The sequence below is a fragment of the Drechmeria coniospora genome, chromosome 01, assembly GCF_001625195.1.
Source record: "Drechmeria coniospora strain ARSEF 6962 chromosome 01, whole genome shotgun sequence".
In the NCBI taxonomy this organism is placed as follows: domain Eukaryota; kingdom Fungi; phylum Ascomycota; class Sordariomycetes; order Hypocreales; family Ophiocordycipitaceae; genus Drechmeria; species Drechmeria coniospora.
Window position 1 is genome coordinate 10,445,119 of NC_054389.1, and position 23,724 is coordinate 10,468,842.

Consider the following 23,724-nt stretch of genomic DNA (forward strand, 5'->3'; position numbering starts at 1 on the left):
CCCTCCCCCCTCCCCCCCTCCTTCCATCCATCATTTCGCACGTCACGTCAAAGCAAGGGCGAGCGAGCGACCTGACCAGCTCTTGCCTGCCCTCGTCGATGCCCATCCCGTCCGGCGGCGCGGGTCGTCGCCCACCATGTTCCTGGACCGGTCCCCAACGCTCCATCCACGGCCCCCCTTGCCCTTTGCTCGCCGTTCCCTCTCGCCGTTCCCTTTCCTGCCATTCCCTCTTTTCCATCCCCTGCCTTTCCCTCTTCCCTCCTCTTCCCTCCTCTTCCCTCTTCTTCCCTCCTCTTCCTCATCCTCCTTCGTCTTCCTTCTACTCTCACGCCCTCCCCCCCCGGCGCTGGACCCCACTCCACCCCTCCTGGTCGGCATCGTCTTCTCGAAGCCCGATTCGAGCTTCGAGCGGTCGGTCGGTTGCCTGCCCGCCGTGGCAGCTCTTTTCACGTAATTAACCGTCTACCGAATAGGCTGTTGTTTTTATGCTGCCTCGGCGGTGCTTGGCGCGTCTGAGATAAGCCCCTGCCGCGGCGTCCCCTCGGCGGCGTCCTCTTTTGATGACTTCTGCGCCACGGGGCACGCTGCTCTCGCCACGAACCCTTGCCGTCCCGCAGCAGATTGAAGCCGTAACCAACTGGCTATCGGCCTGCCGGCCTGGATGCCTACCGACCGACGAGCATCTCCATGCCTATTTACGTTCTCGTACCTGCCTAGGTACCTATTCTCCCGCCTGCCTGCAGGCCTGCAGGCCTGCATGCATCATGGGCCTGCCTAAGCGATGCAACCCCCGCGCGTGCCTCTGGTTTCATTTCCCCTGTGCTCCGCCAATCTCTCACATGTGCTTGCCGACGGCCACCACCACCATCATTCATCTGTGGTATGTGCACATATACGGCAGCCTCAGGTCAGCCCTACGGGGGCCGACGGACAGGACGGCTGCCGAAGGATGACGGTCCACCTGCTCTGGGAACCCCATGGCAATTCGCTGCTTTCCGTCGGGTTCGTCCGTTCGGTCTCGTCGGTCCACGAGTCCATCCGCCGGTACAGTCATTCCGCCGGTCCATCAATCAATGAATGAGTCGCATCCCCCATCAGTCATCGGACGGACGGCGGACCGGCAATGTTGGGGGCCGCCCGGGTCGCGACGGCGGACCCTCCTGAGCTCGCATGGCTGCCTATCTCGAATTATCCGCCTGCCTGCCTGCCTGACTGCCCGTCCCGTCTGCCTTTCCGCCAGTTGTCATGTTCCTCTTCTGTTCCGTGGGAATGAAACGAGACTTCTCCGGCCGAGGAAACCTTGACGACAGGGGGGGCCGTCGAGCACGTCACTGCACCACCCGTCCTTCGGTCCTTGTCGACCTCTCACTGCCCATGCTCTTGTGCCCGTCGCGTACTTGATTATCTTGCTTCCCGTTTCCCGTCCACCGTTACCAGTTGTAAGCAGGCTAAGGCGAGTGAATATAAATAAGAGCCTCGCCGCACCTCGACTCTCCAACCAAGCAACCAACCAACCATCTATCCATCCATCGATCCATCCGTTTCTCGCCTTCCTCAAAGTACGCAGAGCAAAGAGAGGATTCCTGAACAATCGATTCCAGCATTGAAAAGGAAACCTGCACACCTTATTCAGACACCACAACCACAACCACAAACCATATTCCACGATTATACCTCACAACCATCATCCACAGTCACATCCACAGTCACATCCGTAGCCACAGCCATCATTCGCAACCATAATCCACATCCACATCCACACCAAACAGCAGTGTTGTCAGTTGGCATAAACAAAAACCTCACACCCCCCTCTACAATGGTGTCCCCATCTTCCTCCTCCGACCTCGTCAACTTTGGCCGCTCCGGCTACAACATCGTCAGTGGCTCCGGCTCGAGCTCCGGTTCCGGCTCGAGCGGTTCCGACGATGGCTCCACCCACCGCTAACACGCCCGCTCACTGCATCTACGCCTCCACCACATGATAGACATGTCGATGTTGTCAACGATGCACAATAGACCCAAAAGTGATGAACCATCGACAATCAAACACCAATCATGAACATATAGACAAGCAAATGTTGCGCCATCCTCACGGTCGGCTCACAGAACCGGGAAAGGGGGAAGCTGGACCTTCCACTTTGTTTCTCACACTCTTCGATGAGATGGAAATGCATCGGTCATGGCGTTTATCGGAATGGCCCCTTTCGCCTTTGGAGTTCTTTGGCAGCACATTCGTATTCTAGGTAGCATCTTTTTGCCCACGGCTTTCTGTCCCTCTTGACGAGGGCACGCCAGGAACATTCCCTGCCAAACAATAGACTAGACTTTACCTGTCTCGTGCCCTTTTCCGTTTCCTTTCTCCTGCTCCAACCCTCGCTCGTTCCAGAACATTGAATAGAAGCTGGCCGCGCTGGAATGCCTCGCCTCCGATCACCTCCTGTCTGTGTGATGCTCGCTGCGATAGATCGCAACCCTGTTACTTGCCGACGCAAAATCTAGTCCATTGTCAGCTTATTCCCCGGCCGTCGACGGCACGGCGCATGCTCACTTTTCAAACACGACGCCCAGAACGTCTTCCACCTCGCTCGCCTCGCCCGTGCCAGTGAGCCGCGCGAGGCAGTCGGCCGCGTACCGTAGATACTCTGCCGCCAGCACCGTGTCCGCCTCGACCGCCGCCTCCTCCGGTTGCGCCTCCATAAGAAACTCTCCGAGATGCCGTCGACACTTGACGAGGAGCTGCCGCTGCCGCTCCGTGACTCCCAAGAGGTCCTGAAGATGGCCCGGCATGTCTGTGAGGGTGGAAAAGGACGTGACTAGAGCGTCGACTAGGCTTTGCAATCCGCCCCCATCGCTGTTCTTGGCTCCCGACGCTGTCGCCGACCCCTGTCCATCGCGGCAGGAGATGGTCAGTAGCGCGCTCGCGGCAACCGCTGGGCTCAGAGACCGAAGCACGTCGCCAAACTGGGCCAGCAATATTCGAAATTGAGCCTCATCCACCATGTCCCGCTTGTTGACCACCACGAGACAGGCTTGCGCCTCGCCCGCGAGCTTCACTGTCTCCTTGTCGTAGTGGATGAACGGTCCTCGCCCTCCGATCTCGACGGAACCGACGACGATCACAACGTCTGCTTCGAGCGCCTTTTGCCTCGCCCGACGGATGCCTTCCTCCTCCACCGCGCCGACGACGCCGTCGTGCGACGCTCTCTCTGTCATCGCCGAATCCCTGGACCGGAACCCGGCCGTGTCGGCAAAGGAGCAGAGATATCCCCGGATGTCAAGGCTCGCCTCGATAATGTCCCTCGTCGTACCGGCCTCGCCTGAGACGATGGACGCCTCCCGTCCGACGATGAGGTTCATCAATGAACTTTTCCCCACGTTTGGCGGCCCCAGAAGCGCAATCTGAATCCCGTTTCGCAGAAGCTCACTCCGTTGGCTCCCCAGCTCGTGCTGCTGAATGGATTCAACCATGGCGCGAACGAGCCGCACCACGTTCTCGAGCAGCTCGCCCTGCGGCTCGTCAAAGTGCTGGTCCTCGGAGAAGTCGATGAGCGCCTCGATCTCGCCTCGCGCGAGGAGTAGCTGACGTCGCCAGTCCTCGTACGTCCGCCCGAGCGCTCCCGAGTTGCCTCGGACGGCGGCCCGGCGCTGCTGTTCCGTCTCGGCCGCGAGCGTGTCGCTCAACGACTCAATCTGCGCGAGGTCGAGCCGGTTGTTGACAAAGGCCCGCTTGGTGAACTCGCCAGGCTCGGCATAGCGGATTCGCCCCCGAGCACGACACCGGGGGATCGCTTCGAGCACGGCCCTGACCGTCGCCGTCCCGCCGTGAACGTGCAGCTCGAGAACATCTTCACCCGTCACCGTCCTCGGCGCCGGCAGATAGAGAAGCAGGGATTCCGAGTCGAGGATGCCATCGTCTTTCTCGCTTCGGTCCGGGTCCACGAGCGTGCGAACCGTCGCGTACCTTGCTTTAGGCAATGGCTGGGACGGGCAGAGAGATTGGTAAATCTTGACCTTGCGTGAGTCTTTCCATTCATTGTGCTTCGTTTCTCCGACATATTTGTTCCCTTACATCTAAGCATGAAGGACCCGAGAGGCGAACGACGGCGATGCCTGCCCGTCCCTGCGCCGTGGAGAGTGCGTATATGGTATCGCCCAAGGCCGGGAAACTAGTGGCCCTACCAGACGTCATGCGCCTCCATGTGCTTCGTCCAAACGAACTTGACGTCTCCAAAAGTATATGATGATGGCTCGGTGACGGCTTCGTCCATCGGCAGAAGCATGGTTGCGTGCGTGTGCGTCGTGTGCACAAGACCTGATACTGGGCTGAGCTGAGTCTCCCGAGCGGCAAGCGACGCTGTATCATCTGCGTCGCCGCTGTTGGCTATGGTGGAATGCAAGATATCGACAATATAGAGGATGTACGGGATGACTTGAGACGGAATAGAATCGCTTCAAAGTCAGAAGTGTTGTCCTGTACGGAGTACAGTACCTGAGCTTCCCTTGCCTTGTCTTTTTCTTGTCGAGAAAATGAAACGTGCTCCAAAGGAAAGTCGACGTCAACCCAAGCCCATTGTGCTACAATAGATAGATGTATGCCCAAGCAAGGCCTGCGGCAACTAAACGATGCTTGGGAACTTTGGCTTGAAAATTATGGAGGTGATTGTCCGCTACTCCGTACGCAAGTTGATCATCCTGGTGCGAATTGTTCAGGAACGGAGTCAACTGCAACGGGCAGCAGCAGTTTAGGGGGATGATGTTGACTGGATCTATTCGGCAGGCGGTGTGGCTAATCCGTGGCCTTTGGCACCAGCCACGCATGGTTCCAGCCACAGAACGACGCCTAGCCAGCTTCCACGCCTACTGACGACGAAGCTTGGGTTGCCTGGCCCGTCCAGCACGCTCACTGACCTCCCCCATCAACGTTCGAGCTTCCCCTCGACGAGCTCTGCTGCACAACCACCCTCACTCCTCCCCAACGCAGAGAGCAGAGCCCATCTACAGCCGGAGCGTGCAGTTCGCCATCATGTTCAGAAACAACTACGACAACGACTCCGTCACATTGTGCGCCGCCCTCGAACCTCCGGTTGCTCTCATTCCCGCTGACAGGACCTGCAGCTCGCCCCAGGGCAGAATATTCCAGATCGAGTATGCGGCCGAGGCCGTCAAACAAGGCTCCGTCGTCGTCGGCATCGCCAGCAAAACACATGCCGTTCTCTGCGCCGTCAAGGTGCGCTCGCCCGGCCGGCCGTCGTGCCCGTTCCGCCGTGGCCGCCCCCCCCCTGTTCCGTGGTGTTGCGGCCACTGACGAGATGACCAGCGCAACGCCGAGGAGCTCTCGTCGTACCAGAAGAAGCTCTTTTCCGTCGACGAGCATGCGGGCATCGCCATCGCCGGCCTCACCTCGGACGCCCGCGTCCTGTCCAACTTCATGAAGCAGCAGTGCCTCGGCCATCGGCTCACCTACGGGCGCGCCATGCCCATCAGCTCGCTCGTCGGCATGATCGGGGAGAAGGCACAGATCAACACGCAGGTCTACGGCAAGCGGCCCTACGGCGTCGGGCTCCTCATCGCCGGCGTCGACGAGCGCGGCCCCCACCTGTTCGAGTTCCAGCCGTCGGGCATGACGGAGGAGATGGTGGCCTTTGCCATCGGCGCCCGGAGCCAGATGGCGCGGACGTACCTCGAACGAAACCTCGACGCCTTCCCCGACTGCTCGAGGGACGAGCTCGTCAAGCACGGGCTGCGGGCCCTGCGGGAGAGCCTGGTGCAGGACAAGGAGCTGACGGTGGAGAACACGTCGGTGGGCGTCGTCGGCGTCGTCGAGACGGCGGGCAAGAGAAAGGTTGAGCCCTTTACGCTATACGACGAGTACGACGTCAAGGAGTGGATCGAAAGCGCGGCCGAGAGCCAAGGAGGCGGCAACGGCGGCGGCGACGAGACCGAGGGTATGGAGGTGGACGGCTAGAGGAAGAAAAGGACGGCGGCTCCCGGGGTGATGGAATGAACGGATCACGCACGCAACGACGGTTGACGGTGACGACCGGCCGGCCAGACGACGGCACTTGGGTGCGAAGGTGACGTGGACTGCAAGCATGACGCATCAGGGACGGGACGGACGGCGCGATGGGAACGGAGTCACGGCGGCGTCCACGGCGGCGTCCACGGTGGTCATGCAAGCGGCCTAGCTTGGCTCGGCCGATCTGGACGGTCGGAAAGCGTTGACCTCCCCCCGCGGCCCAAAAGAAGGACAGGCAGGTCCCCGACGACAAGGGTGGAGGGCAAGGGTGGCACCGATGAGAACTCGGAGAGGATAGATTGGTGCGTGATTGATGCATCATTTCATTCGTCATTGGCTTCCCCACTTGAGCTTGTAGGTGGCCTCGGAGACCTTGTAGTCGCGCAGGGCGGTGACGGCGCCCTCGGCCGTCGTGGCGGTGACGACGATGTCCTTGTTCGCCTGGCGCACGAAGCCCTGCTCGACGGCCTTTTCGATCCACTGGACGATGCCGTCCCAGTAGCCGTCGACGTTGAGGAGGCAGATGCCGTTGGTGTGGATCCCGAGCTGGTTCCAGGTGATGGTCTCGAATATCTCCTCCATGGTGCCGTAGCCGCCGCTGAGGGCGATGAAGCCGGAGCCGGGCCCGCCGGAGAAGACCTCCTCGGCCATGATCTTCTTGCGGGTGTGCATGTCCTTGACGACGGTGGTGCGGCCGTACATGGCGCGATCGGGCACGATCTGGTTGTCGTCGTTGACCGTCTGGTAGGTGCCGTCGCGTTCGTACTTGACGAGGGCCTCGGGGATGACGCCGTGGACGGCATCGGGGCCCGAGAGTTTGCAGAGCGTCTTGGCCACTTCGCCCATGAGGCCGACGGTGCCGCCACCGTAGACTGCGGGAGAGGGTTGGTCGAGGCAGGCGAGGAGCAGGGCAGGAGGGACGTACCTAGGTCGATGTTGTTGGCGGCCATGACGCGGGCGAGCTGACGGGCCATTTCCATGTGCGCCGGGCTACCTCCCGCGCTGGCGCCGCAGTAGACGCAGATCTTGGTGCGAGGCGTCGAGCCGTTGCCGTTGGAGTTGCCGTTGGAGTTGGAGTTGCCGTCGCCATTGCTGCTGCCGTTGCCGTGGGCGCTGCCGTTGGATGGGGCGGCACCGTTGGCCGCGCCGACGCTGGCGCTGTGGGACGTCATCGTCATCGTGCCTCCTGCAGGGCTGTTGCGTTGCTGCCGAGTTGATGCGCGAGTGGGGTGAGGGAGGCGACGACGGGAGCGAGGGTTTGCACGTCGATCACGGTGGGAAGCCGAGGGCGACGCCGACTAGTTATATTGCCACCAACTACTACTCCGTATTCGTTGCGTTGCACTTGTGGTAATTGTAGGAGTGGCTGTGCCGTATACGAAGTACTTGTACTGTACTTGGTGGTACTCCGTGGTGTGTTTGATCGCCTGCACTTGGATGCGGTGAACAGCGTTTTGGAGGAGCGGGTGGGGAGCGCCGAGGCAGGCAGCCTTCCTTGGGCTTTCGATGCGTTGCGGTGCGGTGAGTGAGTCAAAGCAGATGGCAGCCGGGACGGGACGTAAAATAAGGGTTCCACGCCGGAGGCTCCGCTGTGGGATGGAGTTTGGATGGTAGGCAGGCCGAGCGACCGACTCGTGCAGAGAGTGATGAATGTGTGAGTAAACGCATGAGTCAAAGTCAAAAGGGTCAGGCTTTAAGTAACTGCTCCCAGCTGCTGGGAATGTGGTGGTCTATACTGTAAGTAAGTAGGTACACAGCATGCTCAGGACCGACGTACAAGTTACATGTCAAAGTAGGTATCATGGCAAACATGCACTTGCAGGTACCAAGGCTTCCATACAACACAGGCACATGTACGGAGTACATGCACACCTACAGTACATACTTGTCCAATACGGATTACTGTACTTGTACTTATACTACCTACTAGAGGTAGATTGGTAAGTTTGTAGGTACTAGGTAGTAAGGTATGCCATACAGGCACACGTGCCCAGCGACCATCACACATTCCGACAGCCGGCCTGCGCTTCCGGGTGCACAACATCGTCCGCTGCGTCCTCGACAAAGGCTTGATGTGGATGGGGATGGGTCTGCGACAACCTACAGGTCACCAGACCCTTTCGTGTGGCCGCGCGCTGCTGCTGTGCCCCCGTGGAATGCGGGACTTGCTGCCGCGGAGCGGACCAATATCGTCAAGTGCGCGCCTGTTCCCTATGGCATCAGCATTGGTGGTGCGTGCTGTGAAGGGCGGTGCTGGTCGTGTTGCCGACGTCGCATTTGGAATACAGACCCTTGCTCGCGGTGCTCGAATTTACAGTATGACTGGCGAAAAGCCTCTTGCGTACTGTACATGTACAGTACTGTAATTTCAAGTACAACGTATTCCTTACTGACAAGTAAAGTACCACCACAGGTTGTACTTCCCCTATGCTCCGTACGGAGTACTCCGTACACGCGGTGCTAATTCAAGCACATCTACTTACAGTGCATGTACTCCGCACATCAAATACATGTACATGTACAACTACATGTAGGTAACAGGTATTCTTAATAATGCATCATCACCACCTCTTGAAAGTGCTCCGAATGTGTTCTTGCTGTAGTGATATTCAGGGAAGTATCAGTGCTGACTACTCACCTGTAGCCCCCCTATTTCTTGACAGTCACGGGACATGATGTCAAGTACATTTCACAGCTATTCGGCGCCATTACACTTGAATTAGCACAAGCAAATACCGCCAAATGCTGGTTTGCGCTGTAGCTTGCAACATATTACAGCGGTCGAACAGAGAAGCAACTCTATCAGTCTGTGCTTTGTAAATCATTAATCACGAATGCATTTTTGGATCCGCCTTGATATGCCAAAGAGAGTGCGTACCGTCACTAGGCTCTTGACTGAAGACCTCGATACGGACGAATCCATCGACGATCGCTTCTCCAGGCAGCAGCCCTTGAGCTTCATCTCACATGGATCGGGCAAGCCGTCTCAGCGCCGATCAGCTCGAGAAATATGGCTATCGCAAGTCGAGAATCATTGATCACAACTTGGATCATGCCTCGCTCGAAACTCGGTGTCCTCTTGATAATGGACGGCACACTGGTCGCTGGAAGCATCGAGCGGGCAGGCTGGATCGGCTTCCGCTTGAGCTCATCACCCAGGTCCTCTTGTCGCTGGATCTGCCGTCCCTAACTACGTTTCGGCGCGTAAATCGTCGGGCGATGGCCCTTGTCGATTCGTTACGCCAGTACTCCATGCTCTTTCGCCACTGCCCCAACATCCTTCGGGCGATTCTTAGCATGGAGGCGAAGCACTTTGACTGCGCTTTCCTGTTCCAGACCGTGTCGACAACCAAGTGTGCAAGCTGCGACCGTGTCGGGGACCATCTCTACCTCATCACCTGCAAACGCGTCTGCTACGACTGTTACAGCTCAGACCCATTGTATTTTCCTGCATCTGCCACGCTGGTGACGAGGAAAACTGGCGTCCCGAGAAAGTCCCTCAAGGCTTTGCCCCACGTCAGGAGTCTTCCAGGACGCTACACCGCGTTCGACAAGATAGCCCGAGGCAGGGTCATGCTTTTGGACCGCCAGTCCCTTCGGGACAGGACAACGACTACGGGGTCCTCTGCTCAGACGTTGGATGAGGCGCTCGAACAATGCGACCTCAAGACGACCGAACCTCGACGATACATGTCCATCATTTCGGCACCCTTCTTCGACTCATCAGGTCTCTCAGCCGACTGGGGCTTTTATTGCCTGTTGTGCTTGGACGATACGGAACCGTCGACATATTTCAGGAACAAGTATACAGAAGACGGCTTTGCAGAGCATTTGGCAAGATATGGGCTCAATCACGGTCTGCAACGATCCAGGGAATAAGCGGCACAATGCCGGGTCCGGAAATGGAGCTGACGGTAGGCTTACCGATTAGTGGGAGAACCTACAATTATTCAAAATGTTATCGTCTATTCCCTTTGATGCACCTGAATACGCTGCAGAGGAAGAAACATTCAGCCAGGTGCATTGCATGTGTATACCCATACGAAAAATCGTTTCTGCGGAGTACATGTACATGCACAAGGAATCGGTCTCCCCGCTGAATTACACATGCACATGCGCTTTGTTAGACGATACGTGGAAGATCAAGCTTGGTCTTGCCTCACATGACTGCTGCGATACAGTAAATGGCCAAGGGGCCGCCTGTTATCCGTAAATGATATGTACTCGCCTTGCAATTGCAAAGCTGCTGGGGCGGCCTTGACGCCATCCTAAGGAGCGCTGGCAGCTTTGCTTAATTCATAGGAGCCAAATAAATTGCAGCGTCAAAATCTTCCAGCAGCTGGTAATAATCGGAAGTTTGCCTCCTTCCTCTCCACTACATTCGCCCTTGTCAATGTACGGGGGTGATTTTGTTGTACGGAAGAAACTTTAGCAACTTCTCGTATACAGGCTGTCCCAGGGAACCACAACCCTTCGATGAACATCAACAAAAGAATATTGATGAAGCCACCAATACGAAGGCTGATAAATGGGCAAGCAGACAGATAGACACGCCTATGCTCAACCGGCCATCGCTTGTTGGCAATGTGGGAATGTTCACGGAGTGCTCCGCACGGTGGATTGCGTTCGCGACAGGAGCTATGAGTCTGGGCAGGAGGCCTGGCAGGGGAAGCAGCAAGTCCGACGGACGGGTAAACTGTAAAATGATGCTTGGCAGCACAAATCCTGCCACAAGAACGCAACACTGTCGTTTGCATTTATCGAGATGTTTTAATCTTCCCTCCAGGGGCGCCTGCAGCGAGCTCCTGCCTGCGACCTGGCCTACCCCTACCTATGCCTCATAGTATTGTCTTTCTGCATCCGTGCTGCGTGCCAGTCGACCTGCAACCTGTTCCTTTAGCGACGTTGAATCTCGTCCTTTCCCACTTTCACCATGTGCTTGGTACACATGTGAACGGATGGGTCCTTGGGCTGCCAGGTGACGGGGGTGCATTTGACGTTGGTTCCAATGCGGTCACTGCACTGCACAAACTCCTCTGGCTTCCTGCAGCCACAGGTGTAAATCCGGTAGAACTGTTTGTACATAGCTTCAGATGGAATGCCTGGTGATGTCAATTTAGAGTTTGGGATCGTTGCTGCGCTCATGGGTACACAACTCACTGGGTTGCTTTCGATGGTTGCAAATATTCGAACCTTGGTGTGGCGCGGCGATTGAGTCTGTAGCGTGCTCCTTCAAGATTGATTTGATCCTGAACAGACGGTTTCTGTCCATTCCAGGTGACGGACGTGGTGTTTTATAGCTTCCAGAACCGCTGATACTCCACGGAAGGCTGAATAAGGCCTCTCGGCATGCGTTGTCGTCGCAAATACTCGATCGGGGGGTACGAACATAGCCAGCCGCCGAGGCCCTCCGACGGGCTCGCTACGGAGGCTCTTCATACCCGAGGAAGACTTACATAGGTCTCCAGCGGTCACTTTCTCGCGAGTGGTTTCAACCTCCAGATGGACCACCGGCAGGAATTGAGGTTGTAACAGGAAGGAACGGCGGCGGCACTCCGTCCAGCAGTTGGTGAGCATCACGTATCAGTAGTCGCCCGTCAGACGACGAACCGGCGGCGCTCGGGACGTTCATTCGCACTCGCAGGGTCGACCAGTGTCGTGACCTTCTGCAGAGGGGTCTCTGCTAGTAAGCGGTTACAATCGGTTGGGTATTAATGGTCGGTTATGCTACCTCTGTTGGTCGTCCACTGCAGACAGTGAGTGCCTTGGGGCGTTTCAACTGACGCCCAGGTTGCAGCAAGTAAGCAGCACCTCATCGGATGGCGAGGTCACGCATTTGCGGCGTCGCAGTGACTGCAGGCGACGGCCGGTGTTCCTCATCGCTATACAGAGTATTATTAATTACAGAGCACAATAAATAGTGGTCACCTGTGATCGAATACTTGACCAGCTCCTCCTCGTTGCCGACACCCAAACTCCACCACCTTGTGCACGCCCGTTTCTAGCCGTGAAAGTACATTTGCTTACAAGGCTTTGCCTTGGAATACTAGTACCTACTTGTACCACCGTATCGAGAACCTATCCGGAGGTATATACCGCCAGCATCAAGCAACGCCATTCGACGTACAATGGCGGCGAGTACGCGCAACAGCAACGTCCAGCTGCTAGCGACACTTGTCGATTTCGACGACGAGGAAGAGGGCGAATATCGGTTCCTCATCGATGGCAAGCACGTCAAATATGTCACCGTCGATCCCGGCGTTTTACCAAAGGACGACCGCACCTTTGCGCCAATCTTTCTTCCGCTATTGCCGTCCTTTCCTGTCGGCGATTGGAACGAGGGTCACGTTAGCAAGGATCCATTGACGGGCGAGCCAACCTTTTCTCGATGCGAGCGCAAGGAGTTGGCCGGCATCTCCAATGGCTGGCACTCGACGAGCATCGATCATTTGGAGTTCACCAAGGTCGAACGCTTACGTCAGTACATGCACGTCGTGACCCATGCTAACTTCGACCGACCCTTGCTTGTCAAGTTTACCGAATTCCCCTGGCAAGTGTCCTACTTCGAGGCCGAAACGACGGCCTATGAATGGATCCACGGCCAGGGGGTCGGTCCCGAGTTCCTCGGCCACTTGGCCGAGGGCGGGAGGATCATCGGTTTCGTCCTGGAGTACATCGAGGGTGCGAGGTTTGCCGGTCCCGAAGACCTCGCCGCCTGCCAAGTTGCGCTTTCCAAGCTGCATTCTCTCGATATCAAGCACGGCGACATCAACAAGTTTAATTTCCTCATTCGAGATGGGACAGCGACCCTCATTGATTTCGAGACGGCGGAGAAGTGCAGCGAACGGGAGGAGCTTGAAGCGGAGTACGACCAGCTTGAGACTGCGCTACGGGATCCTTCGTGCAGAGGCGGCACCGGTTTGGCCACCTTCTCGCCACCGCTGTAGAATGCGAGCCAGTTAGTAGCTAGCCTTCAACGCGTGGGACAGTTTGGCGGAAGCAGCGTCGGCCTTGCCCGCTTGGTGCGGCCGTCATGGGAGAAGCGAGCCCTTACCGATTCGATCCGACTCGGCGAGGTTCGACACCAGAGGCAGACGGGACTGATGTGCATTTCGCCAGCAATCCTGGATGTACATGTATGTGGATGTAGGTGTCCATGTTGCCGAACCGGCATGGAAAACGAAATCATGTTTCCGATGGCATTCGGGACTGGTTGGTACCACAGCAAGTCGGGATGGGCTTTCTGGCGTCGACGCCATCCTAAAGCGATGAGGATGAAGAAATATCCAGACGCAAGGGGTGAATTGCTGGCACGAAAATCCTGGTACTTGTCCGTCTTTTCTTTGAAGCTTTGGATGCTTGGAGGCAAGTTGGAGACATGCTCCTAGGAGAACGGCAGCGGTCCACTTGATGTGGCTGACAAGGCGAAGGGGCCTATTATTTGTTGCAGCAACTGGGTGCAAGTTGCTATTAATTGTTTAGTACTAGGTACTAATGTATATGTAAGTGCTCATGTACATGCAGAGAGAAGTACTGTCGACACCAGTAGTGATACCACGGAATTTCTGCACAGGTGCTGGTAGGGAAATGCCTACCTAGTACTTTGTTCTACTCCGTACTCCGTGGTGGTAGACGAATTTGATTGATGACTGCATTATTATTACTGTGTCCGTACAGAGTCATGACAGGTAATTACGGAGTAGTTCTAGCAACGGAGTAATACAGGGGCGTTGGTTTCACGCCAGTATACAGTACCTACCTAGTACCTACTTGGTACCCACCTAGTAGTGAGCAAGTATTACTGTACATGTACTGTACTGTAGTGAAGAAGGAAGCAATAACCCCAGGTACTGACACGCCAAGACACGCTCAAGACAACCACAGTTAGGCACAGCAGGCACGGTATCTGCTGTAAGCACAAGTACTCTATCGCATATAGCACCTACCAAGTCCACATTGACTGTGGCGCCCACTTTTTGTGGCTGGTTTGGTGCAACATACTCCGTACGCTTATTTCCGATTGCTGTGTTTTCCCACGAGTTGCCACATCCGAACAGGGGTCTAAGCTTCCCAAGTTTCTGCTGTGCTGCGACACCTACATCGCCATCCCATCCCGCCAAAGGTTGGCGGACTTGACGTCTTGCCACGCACCAATCTCTGCTTCTCATACTCTCGTCATGTCATCCTCGGCCGCCGTCATGGGCCAGCCAGCCGATCAACCTCCGCCGCAGGCACAGCAAAGCAGGGGAGTATGTCGAAAGTTCACCTCCATGCGCTGGCAGGCCGTTCAAATTTTTGAGCTGACAACGGCCTCGGTAGGGCTTCAATATAAACAAAATCATCATCGGAGGTGCCATATACCTAGGCCTGAACTTTCTGCTGTCCTACATGATGCAAAAGGACCAGAAGGGCGTCGTCATCACGGACCCTGTTACGGGCAAGACGGCCACCGTCGCCGGAAACACGGGCAGCATCCCGCCGTACGAATTTCGCCCAAAGTCCCTTGACGAGGGCGCCAAGTATCGATCGATTCCGAAATTGATCGCACCCATCTGGCCGCAGGACAGCCACGTCGACATTGTCGTCACCCTCTCTTCCTCCTACTACCCGGCCCCCATCTCCGAGACGGCTGCCGAGTACGTCGTTGTGCAGGAGAAGAACTTCCACATGAGCAACAGCTCCGACACGCGCTCCATCGACACGACCTTCACCGTGCCCGAAGCCGTGCAGAAGAACGGAACGCTATGGGGCCACTTCTACATCGGTCTGACCGGCAGCAACCTGGATCCGAAGGAGCCCGGCTTCGACCCCGGCAGGGCCTACCACTTTGCATATCCCATGTCGCAGCATCTCCCGAGGAAGCGAGCGGCCAAGACGAGGAACCTCCTCGAGGGCCGGTCCGCCGACGACGCCGACGAGACGGAGCAAGAGGTGCCGACGGGACCCATCATCACGAACCTCTACCACCCCAACGCGAGCTTCGCATTCATCCCCGCCGTCGGCGTCAAGGATCTTGCCCAGATCCCGCCCGCCGTGCAGCAATTTCTGCGCCTCGAGGCGACCGGCGCCCGCGACGGATCCGGGGAAAACTCGTGGTATTGTGCGTAGCGCCGCCGTCCACCGCGTCGAGCCGAGCCAGGCTAACAATGGGCCGTCTAGATCCCCTGCTCTTCGTCAACACCTTTTGGCAGTTGACAAACCACATGATTCCCCTGAACGAGACGGTCAAGGAGCTGCCGCTGCACATCGACCTCAAGAACATGGCCTTCTGGCAGTTTCAAGTCCTCGCCACCATGGAGATGAACTCGAAGCAGAACGCGCGCGCCGCCGCCTTTGGCAACTCCATCCCCGGCGGCGGCGACGGCACCGAAATCGAAATGATCAAGGAGATCTTCATCGACACGAACCCCATACTGCTCGCCATCACGGCCATCGTCTCGATCGCCCACGTCATTCTCGAGACGCTCGCCTTCGGTTCCGACATTGCTCACTACCGCAAGAAGAAGGACAACGTCGGCATCTCGGTCCGATCGATCCTCGCCAACGTCTTCATGCAGGCCGTCATCTTTCTCTACCTGCTCGACAACTCGCAAAACACGAGCTGGATGATCCTCGGCTCCCAGGTCGTCGGCATCGTCATCGAGCTTTGGAAGGTGACGACCGTCGTCGACGTTCGCTTCCGCCCCACTTCCCCCGGCTCCCTGCTGCCGTACTGGTTCGTCTTCGAGGACAAGCACAAGCTCACGGACACGGAGGAGAAGACGAAGGAGTACGACGAGATTGCCTTTCGCTACATGTACATGGCGGCCGTGCCTCTGCTGATGGCCTACGCCGTCTACTCGCTCGTCTACGAGACGCACAAGTCGTGGTACTCGTTCGCCATCACGACCCTCGTCGGCTCCGTCTACGCCTACGGCTTCCTCATGATGCTTCCGTCCCTCTACATCAACTATCGGCTCAAGAGCGTGGCTCACATGCCGGCCAAGGCCATGATGTACAAGTTCCTCAACACCTTCATCGACGACCTGTTTGCCTTTACCATCAAGATGCCGTTCCTGCACCGGCTGGCGACGCTGCGCGACGATGTCATCTTCTTCATCTACCTGTACCAGAAATGGGCCTACAAGACCGACTACACGCGGGTCAACGAGTTTGGCCAGGCCGGCGGCGAGGCTGACGAGGCGGTGTCGAAGAAGGGGGGGGACAAGGGCCAAGCAGACAATCTGGGCGAGGCCGAGGCCAAAAAGCTGGCCGGTGAGATTGTCAAGGAGGCCGAGGGCAAGGGCAAGGCGACGGGCACCGACGCCGGAAAGAAGGCGACAAGACGAAAATGATGAACGAGGCGAATGGTGCATCTGAACAAAGACAACAGCGGACCCTTTGAGAGGTGCGCAGGCTTGAGAATTTGCCGGCCGAGAATGCGAAGCTGAAGGAGGGAGCCAGCCTCAAGCGTCGGGCGGCTGCATGCATGTACAAGTACGATTACGAGCAGGACGGCGACGCTTTGTCCTTGCACAAGTACAGTTGGCCGCTTGACCCACTCATCGATATAGGATTGATATGCAGCCATGAATGACCACAACCCGATACGAGACGAGAGTACTGTATAGTATACCTAGTGGATGCCAGAAGGTTAAGGGGACGGACAAGGGTTTTGCTGTTTGCTCTATAGTCCGTACTGCAAGTACAGTATTACTTGTACCTGCAGTACACCTTCGTAGAGCACCCGGCATGTACATGTACTTACTCGGCACAATTTTATCTACAACTACGCCTACTTATACGTGTATATGCTCCGAACAGAACGTGCCAGATACTCATGGTGAACGCGTAGGTGTGGTTGTAGTTGTAGTTGTAGTTGTAAGAGTTGTAAGTAAGCATGGGCATGTAAGCATGTAAGTGTACAGTACGTAAGTACATGCAAGTACAACTACCCGTACTGCCACTTGCACTGCTGCCGCCTGCAAATACTCTGTACAACAATTAGTAGTGCTGTTGGCCTGTTACCCACCCACGTACCTGTACCAAAGAGTAGGTGTAGAGGTAATTACGGTATTACTTGTACTGTGAGTTTTGCACTAACCTACGGCGTAATTGTAAAAAGTCCATCGTGCTTGTTGTGCTCCGTACGGAGTAATTACAGCACCTCACAATTGAAGTACTTGTATTACTCCGTACGGAGCATATGTACTGTACTCCGAAAGTAATGACAGTACAAACTTAGTACGTAGTAAGTAACCGTACGGTGTACTCTGTACTTGTACTATGGAGCAGAGTGGGGCAGGCGCCCCAACACCCCATGATTCATATATTACAGGCCCCTACGGAGTACGGAGTACGGGGTACAAGTACTTTACAGCACACCTATTTGGCGCACTTACAGCGTATGTACAAGTACGCGTAAGCACAGTGATACTTACAGCGTTGGCGGACGCACATGCATTTGTTCGAGCATGGAGACTCATTCTATTCTCTACTCCCTACTCCGTACACGCACAGTATTACTTATTACATGCAACCGTTGCATCCTCCGTCTCACCACCAACATCCATCCATTGGTCTTGGCTCTTGCATGCGCACCCGAGGGGTGCCATCCGCAGATCCGCCTCATCTTGCCGACCTCGCTGTTCGTCCACCGCCTCCGTATAATACTGGCCAGACAAACCAACTCGTTCACCTCGCCCCGTTGCCCAAATGACCAGCAGCTTCGACTCCGTCGGCACGTTGCTCGCCGAGATTGCGAACCTCCTCAACGACAGCCTGCGCATCTTCCAGCTCTCAGACAAGCGTCATTGGGGTGCCGATGAGCACGAGCAGCTGCACGCGCTCGAGGAGACGCTCGACGAGGCCAAGAGGGACTTTCAGGCGCTGTCGCCGCTCGTCCATGGCCAATCCTATTACGAGCTCGACCGACAACGTACGTACGGACAGTACACCTTCCCCGCTGCATCCTTTCCGGGCCCTGACGGACCACCGTCGCATCAAAAGGCCATGACGTTCTTTCGTTGCTGACCTGGGCTCCAAGACGAATCCGTCGAGGAGCTGCGTCGACTGCGCTCAAGATTCAGCGCGCTCATCCAGAACCTCAAAGACTGGAGTCGATCCGGCGGACCGACAAACCCGACATGGGTGCGAGACACGCAAAGGCTGCGCAAGGACTTGCACCGTGCCCAGTGCCGAGCGGCGAGACGCATCTTCGCGTCCGACAAGGAGTCGTCCCGACGCTGCCTCGGCGGCTTTCTCGTCCAGCGGGTGCTGCAAAGGCTACACCGGAACGGTGCCGTGGCCGACGGTGGCGGTGCCGGGATGAGGGACGTGGGAGAGGCCCAGAGACAATTGGCAGAAGTGCGTGCCTGCTCCGAGATCGGTGGCTTCGAGCGCTTCGGTGAGGATGACATTGCCTTCATTTGCGACTTTTGCGACGGCCATCTCGTATGGGAGGACCTGGAGAGGATCCCGACATCGCGTTACGGCAGCGACGAACCGGGCAGCTCCTCGACACCACCGCTGCTGTCAACGACGGCCACGGCGGCCGCCAACGTCCGCTGGCAGGCCACCGGGACGAGCATGTCTACGGCTCAACCGAAGCTGGTGGTGTTTGCCCCCGTCGCAATTGCGAATCATGCTGCGCCCGCACCCAGCGACTGGCAGGCGTCGATAACATGTCCCTTCTGCGAAGAAGTGGCCCAGCAGCCGCAAGAGGAGGACGACGACGAGGATGCCTACAAGCCGGAGGGGGAGTTTGACGATATGGCAACCTTTCAGGACCATCTTGAGTGGCAGCATCCCGCGGCGGCGTTGCCCACGCCGGACTCGTCCACCCAGCACTGTCGCATCATGTGACACGGCGCCTCTCCGGGCGCCCAACATGAATCTTTGGACCAAATCGAGCCACCGTTGTGCCTTGGCGGAGCCCCAAGGACGACGGCGGCCCCCAACGCCAACCTGTCGCCATGCTACCCTGCGATGAGCACATGCTGGCGCAAAGCTGCTGTGTATAATTTACGAACTGGATGACGGACGACCTGGACGAGATGACGACTAGAAATGCTTCGTTTGGTAACACATAATGTACATGGAACACGGCCGCTACAACATACATCTGCCATAGATTGCCGGCGTCCTGGCGCGCGTGCGAGGCACTGCCCTGTCTCGAATGCCGACTGCCGTTAGAAGAAGCGAATGTAGATGAAGAGCAGGACAAAGAAGCCCAGCCCCGCGAGCGGCCCGTACTGCTTCAGAAGCAGCTCCCAGTTGATTCGGACGGCGGACCGTCGGTACTTTTTGCTGTCGTCGCGGAGCCTGCTGCTGATTTCGCCCATGCGCTCGAGGCTGTCGCCGCGGTAGAGGAGGTCCTCGATGTTCTTGGTCATGACCTTTGTGACATCGCGCAGCTCATCGTTGAGCTTGTCGAGGTTCTGCGTGGCGCGAGCGTCGGCGTACGTCGTGCGCGTCTTGGCGATGAAATTGTCAAAGTCCATGAAGGCGTAGGGCCGGAGGGTGGGGTTTTGAAGCTGAGCGGGCGGGTGGGTGGTGGTGAACTCGCGGGCGAGGTCGGCGAGGTAGGTGAATGCGAGCTTGCGCGGGTAGGCGCGGTCGCAGAAGCAGAGGAAGACGACGTCGGAGTCGATGAGATAGTGGATGGTGTAGGAGCCCGACTCGATGGATGCCTGGGACTCGGCGTTTCGGGTGAGCTTACGGAGAACTTGGCGGATCTGCTGCTTGACTTCCTTGAGGGACGAGGCTTCGGACTGCGAACCGTCAGCAGCATGTTCCCTGCCGTGGGAGCTTTCGGTGGAAGCTTCGGGGTGTCAAGAACCTGTTCGTCGTCGACCGAGGCGCAGAGCATGAGGCCGTCCAGCCGGGATATTTGCGTCGACAGAATCATCTTGGGCTGCCGCTGGGGGGGTTGTCGAAGGAAAACGGAACGGAGGAGTCGTCGTCGTCGTCGTCGTCGTCGTCGCTCGAGCGTGTGGGTGTCGTCGCAGTCTGGTCCGATCCGAGCACTACGTGTCAAGAAGGATTTGGACGGGGTGCTGGTTGCAGAGGCAGCTAGCGAGCTTGCTTGCCGTTCGGCGGGCACGGCCACTGATGGTGATGGTCACGCAATCCAAACGTGTGCCGTCGGTAGTGGATTGCTGCCGCAGGTAGGGGTAACAGCCAAGTTGTCTGGGGGGGGGGTTGTGCCGACGTCGTGGGAATGAGCTGGGCGAGTTATCTACAACGGCCAGAAATGGTGGGATTGGAGATTGACGGCTGAGCGAGCCATGCCGTTGGTGCTTTCGGGCGCCCTGTAATTGGGTGCGAGCAAACTGTAATCCGTACTGTACGGTACGCCTACTAGGCCGGTAAGTCGTGGCGCTCCCTCCCCACTGAGAAGAAACGTTATCAGTTGCGACGTTGTTGGTTGGTGTGGCGCAAAGCACGTCAAATATGCTCCGTTGGCTGAATAGCTACCGCGCCTCGTCGTTCCCGGATTCCGTCCGTCGCGTTTTACATCAGCGGTGTTCGTCGCAGTACGGAGTAATACTCGGAACGGAAATTTGGTATTAGTTAATTACTGCAGTGGTTGTTACAGAGCACACGCCGCCTACAATGTACCGTCAGGCTACGCCACCCTGGCCGTACCTGGGCGTGCCGCACGTTCACACCCTTTTACAGGCACACAAAGGCTTTCGTCGCGGGACTGATGCAGTTTGTTTGGCCGCATCTTGCACCGTGCCTATATCTCGTCTTCCTCGTCATCAAAGTCGTCCATGTCCTCGCGCCCCATCTCGTACAGGATGCGGCCGCCCTCGCCGCCGCCGATGTCGGTCTGGGCGTCGAAATAGGGCAGCACGATGCCCTCCCTGTCCTTGCGCTGCTTCTCGGTGAGGCCCAGGTCAAAGGTGCTCTCCGGCTCCTCCTCGGCCACGCCGTCGCCCCCGACCGGCTGGCCGAAGGCGGGGTGGTCCGACAGCAGAGAGAGCTTGCCCGGTGTCGACGCTTTGGACGGCGTGATGATGAACTTTTCCGAGACGGCCCTGCCGCTGCGTCTTCGGGACTCCAGCTCGACAACGACGCCGGCCCCGTTGCCATCTCCCTCGAGGAACTTGGTGCGCAGGCCGATGATGGCGCCCTCGCGATCCTCCTTGAGCCCCCACTCGGGCTCCTGCTGTGCTCGATCGCGCGCCTGCTTCCGTAGGACTTCCTGCTGCAGACTGGACACCCGCACGATGGCGGTGGCGAGGTGGCAGATGACGGTGAACGGGTGGGGCTCGTATTCGCTGACCGTCTTGGGCAGCATGACGGGCACGTCGGTGTGGTAGACTGACACGGTCGACACGGCCGGCGTGATGATGCTCGGAAGAAAGGTGGTCATGGACCAAGGGTCCCCCGAGGCGAGGTTGTTGATCGAGTCGATGATGACGACAGCTCCTGAGACGGCGGGGGTGCCTTGGTGTGAGCCAACAACTAGCACGACGGACCTGGGCATGCAAGAAGTGCGGGAACGCTACTGTACTCACTCCGTGCCGGCCTCCCTTGATTCCGTGCCGGATCCGAGGCCGGGTAGTGGGTGAGGAGCTCGCCCTTTACCGCCGCCAGATCCCTCCCGGCAGCCTTGACGAAGACGTCGACGTTGGGAGGCCGCCTGAGCGTCGTAAAGGACAGGAAGATGACGACGGTTTTTGAAATCTGCGCGCCGCTCGGTAAGCCTCTGCTCTGGTCTCGGCGACGACAATGGCCATGAGGACGGGAGGCTGGGATGGGGGGGGGGCACCTTTGCGCGGGCAATGAATTCGGAAATGACTGGCTGGGCCGGCTGCTCGAGGCTATCTAGCACCAAGGTCAAGGGACTGCTGCCGTCACGGAGGTTGAGGAGCTTCTGCAACAGCAGCAGGCTGTGAGAACGCGCGTGAACGCTGGACTGGGGTGCTGACGCCATGGCCGCCGACTCTGTGCGTTTCCCGGTCGACACCGGACGCGAGGCCGGGGCTATGACCGCTGCGTTGGAAGACTCTCTACAAGCCTGATGCTCGGAAGCTCCCAGGTTGCGCACGCTTCGTGATGCTCATTCAAGGCGAGGTGGACGAGCAGTGCCGGCAACGGCGTTGGGCAAAGGCTGATGAATTCTTGTCTTGCGGGAGGCAGAAAATGCCCCACAGCTGGTGACGTCGTCGGCGCATGTACTCGGTACGAAACGTCGAGCAGCAAGAGAAACATGGTGAGAAATGGTGAGCAGTCATGAACAATCATGAGCAACGATGAACAGCCTGGGAATAGAATTACGACATGCTTCCATACGCTCATGTCTGATCGTTACAAATCCAGGTTGATTCTGCGTGTGGGTGCAATGCACTGCTTCGTCTCCAATCTTCCGCCGTGGATCATTGGCAACTTGGTTGGCATACAGTGCTGTGTACTTGCTACAATGCTGTGTACTACAGTGATGTGTACTACAGTGCTGTGTACCACAGTGATGTGTCCTACAGTGCTGTGTACTACAGTGCTGTGTCCTACAGTGCTGTGTCCTACAGTGCTGCGTACTAGGTACAGTAACTCCAGGAGTACAGTGGATAATACAAAGGCATTCATTGAAGTGCACGTACTTTAGTACTTACGGAGAACTGTGTGTATTACAGTTACACCCCCACTGTAGGTAATGTAGCTCCAAGCAGTTCATGTAGTGTGTCGTCCGACCTCAAATACAGTGCATGCGGTAATAATTATTGAGTTTTTGTGTTATACTACTCCCTACTACCTAGTACTACTAGGTAGTACGAATGTGTGCTCCGTAAGTACCGTAATTACAGCAAGGACGGAATTTGTGCTACAAGGACGTAGTACGTAAGTACTGTACATCGTCGGAAGTGAGTGTCAATGCAAGTGCGTCTGAACAAGACACTCCACAGCTGGACAGGGCACTTTCAGCGGTGCTAGCGCTGCACTGCCCCCTTCACTTGAATTTTTGAGGCCATGACACCTACTACGCAGCACTAGTAATCACCAAGTACTAACATAACTGCTAGCAATTCCTAGCGCACACAGCGAACAGGGCACACCGAAGCGGGAAACGAACAGTTCCGCATGTCAATCGTCTTTGTGTTCTCGGCTTCACGCAGAGTCGAGGTGGAGTGTATCGCAGAGTAGTCGTCGGCAACCGTGCCCGATACCAGCCGAAGAGGTCAGCTTCGTCTTGCCTTCAGATCGACAGGCAGACGCACGTTCCACTCCTTCTCAAATGTCGCGTCGAGGTGATGGTCGAAGCTGCCTCTCTTGCGACGGACATGGGCCTTCCATGCATCCTCGAGCCATGCGTCGTCGTGGCGGCCGTCGGAGATGTTGGCGGCGAAGTCGGCGCAACCCTTCCGAAAGCTGTCATCGCTGAGGAGGGAGTCAAAGTTGGGGCGCCGGCGACCATCGGCTTCGATTATGTGCTTGCCGTCAGGGAAAAGGGCGAGCATCTCGGCTTGTTCTTCGCTGCTGAGCGAGTCCCACGCCATAGGGTGAGATAGAATCGCCTGTTGGCAGGGCCATGGCACCGTTTGTCGCCTTTTAAGTCCCTGTCCTGCCACGGGCTTTGCCGGAGGGAAGGGGAAGCGCAGGGGAACTCACTCGGAGGTCGGCAACGGCGAGGGGAGACTTTGGGCATGTGAGAAGAGCCGAGACGGCGTCCTTCTTTTTCGATTTTTTCGTCTTCGCCGTCGCTCGCGGGGCCATGTCGACTG

General features: G+C 57.2%; 10 protein-coding genes across 10 annotated transcripts; 5 read left to right on the forward strand and 5 right to left on the reverse strand.

Moving 5' to 3' along the window:
* Positions 1 to 2,544: 2,544 nt before the first annotated feature.
* On the reverse strand, positions 2,545 to 4,280 carry DCS_02777 (uncharacterized protein; the record flags this gene model as incomplete). The annotated part of the gene is made up of 3 exons (XM_040800103.1): positions 2,545 to 3,978; positions 4,070 to 4,120; positions 4,185 to 4,280. 3 exons carry the CDS (start codon positions 4,278 to 4,280, stop codon positions 2,545 to 2,547), a joined length of 1,581 nt encoding a protein of 526 aa, XP_040660986.1.
* A 743-nt stretch (positions 4,281 to 5,023) lies between these two features.
* DCS_02778 (putative proteasome subunit alpha) lies at positions 5,024 to 5,965 on the forward strand (the record flags this gene model as incomplete). Its single annotated transcript, XM_040800104.1, has 2 exons — positions 5,024 to 5,227; positions 5,318 to 5,965. The coding sequence occupies 2 exons, from the start codon at positions 5,024 to 5,026 to the stop codon at positions 5,963 to 5,965; spliced, it is 852 nt and encodes a 283-aa protein (XP_040660987.1).
* A 381-nt stretch (positions 5,966 to 6,346) lies between these two features.
* On the reverse strand, positions 6,347 to 7,194 carry DCS_02779 (lysine decarboxylase-like protein; the record flags this gene model as incomplete). Its single annotated transcript, XM_040800105.1, has 2 exons — positions 6,347 to 6,888; positions 6,942 to 7,194. 2 exons carry the CDS (start codon positions 7,192 to 7,194, stop codon positions 6,347 to 6,349), a joined length of 795 nt encoding a protein of 264 aa, XP_040660988.1.
* A 1,789-nt stretch (positions 7,195 to 8,983) lies between these two features.
* On the forward strand, positions 8,984 to 9,895 carry DCS_02780 (uncharacterized protein; the record flags this gene model as incomplete). The annotated part of the gene is made up of 1 exon (XM_040800106.1): positions 8,984 to 9,895. The coding sequence occupies one exon, from the start codon at positions 8,984 to 8,986 to the stop codon at positions 9,893 to 9,895; it is 912 nt and encodes a 303-aa protein (XP_040660989.1).
* Positions 9,896 to 12,144: 2,249 nt separating this feature from the next.
* On the forward strand, positions 12,145 to 12,963 carry DCS_02781 (uncharacterized protein; the record flags this gene model as incomplete). Its single annotated transcript, XM_040800107.1, has 1 exon — positions 12,145 to 12,963. One exon carries the CDS (start codon positions 12,145 to 12,147, stop codon positions 12,961 to 12,963), a length of 819 nt encoding a protein of 272 aa, XP_040660990.1.
* Positions 12,964 to 14,193: 1,230 nt separating this feature from the next.
* On the forward strand, positions 14,194 to 16,350 carry DCS_02782 (Cleft lip and palate transmembrane protein 1; the record flags this gene model as incomplete). The annotated part of the gene is made up of 3 exons (XM_040800108.1): positions 14,194 to 14,265; positions 14,336 to 15,116; positions 15,176 to 16,350. 3 exons carry the CDS (start codon positions 14,194 to 14,196, stop codon positions 16,348 to 16,350), a joined length of 2,028 nt encoding a protein of 675 aa, XP_040660991.1.
* A 1,360-nt stretch (positions 16,351 to 17,710) lies between these two features.
* On the forward strand, positions 17,711 to 18,859 carry DCS_02783 (uncharacterized protein; the record flags this gene model as incomplete). Its single annotated transcript, XM_040800109.1, has 2 exons — positions 17,711 to 17,933; positions 18,042 to 18,859. 2 exons carry the CDS (start codon positions 17,711 to 17,713, stop codon positions 18,857 to 18,859), a joined length of 1,041 nt encoding a protein of 346 aa, XP_040660992.1.
* Positions 18,860 to 19,185: 326 nt separating this feature from the next.
* On the reverse strand, positions 19,186 to 19,904 carry DCS_02784 (uncharacterized protein; the record flags this gene model as incomplete). The annotated part of the gene is made up of 2 exons (XM_040800110.1): positions 19,186 to 19,767; positions 19,836 to 19,904. 2 exons carry the CDS (start codon positions 19,902 to 19,904, stop codon positions 19,186 to 19,188), a joined length of 651 nt encoding a protein of 216 aa, XP_040660993.1.
* An 834-nt stretch (positions 19,905 to 20,738) lies between these two features.
* Positions 20,739 to 21,941, reverse strand: DCS_02785 (uncharacterized protein; the record flags this gene model as incomplete). Its single annotated transcript, XM_040800111.1, has 3 exons — positions 20,739 to 21,433; positions 21,523 to 21,691; positions 21,777 to 21,941. The coding sequence occupies 3 exons, from the start codon at positions 21,939 to 21,941 to the stop codon at positions 20,739 to 20,741; spliced, it is 1,029 nt and encodes a 342-aa protein (XP_040660994.1).
* Positions 21,942 to 23,181: 1,240 nt separating this feature from the next.
* On the reverse strand, positions 23,182 to 23,716 carry DCS_02786 (uncharacterized protein; the record flags this gene model as incomplete). Its single annotated transcript, XM_040800112.1, has 2 exons — positions 23,182 to 23,517; positions 23,612 to 23,716. The coding sequence occupies 2 exons, from the start codon at positions 23,714 to 23,716 to the stop codon at positions 23,182 to 23,184; spliced, it is 441 nt and encodes a 146-aa protein (XP_040660995.1).
* Positions 23,717 to 23,724: the final 8 nt, after the last annotated feature.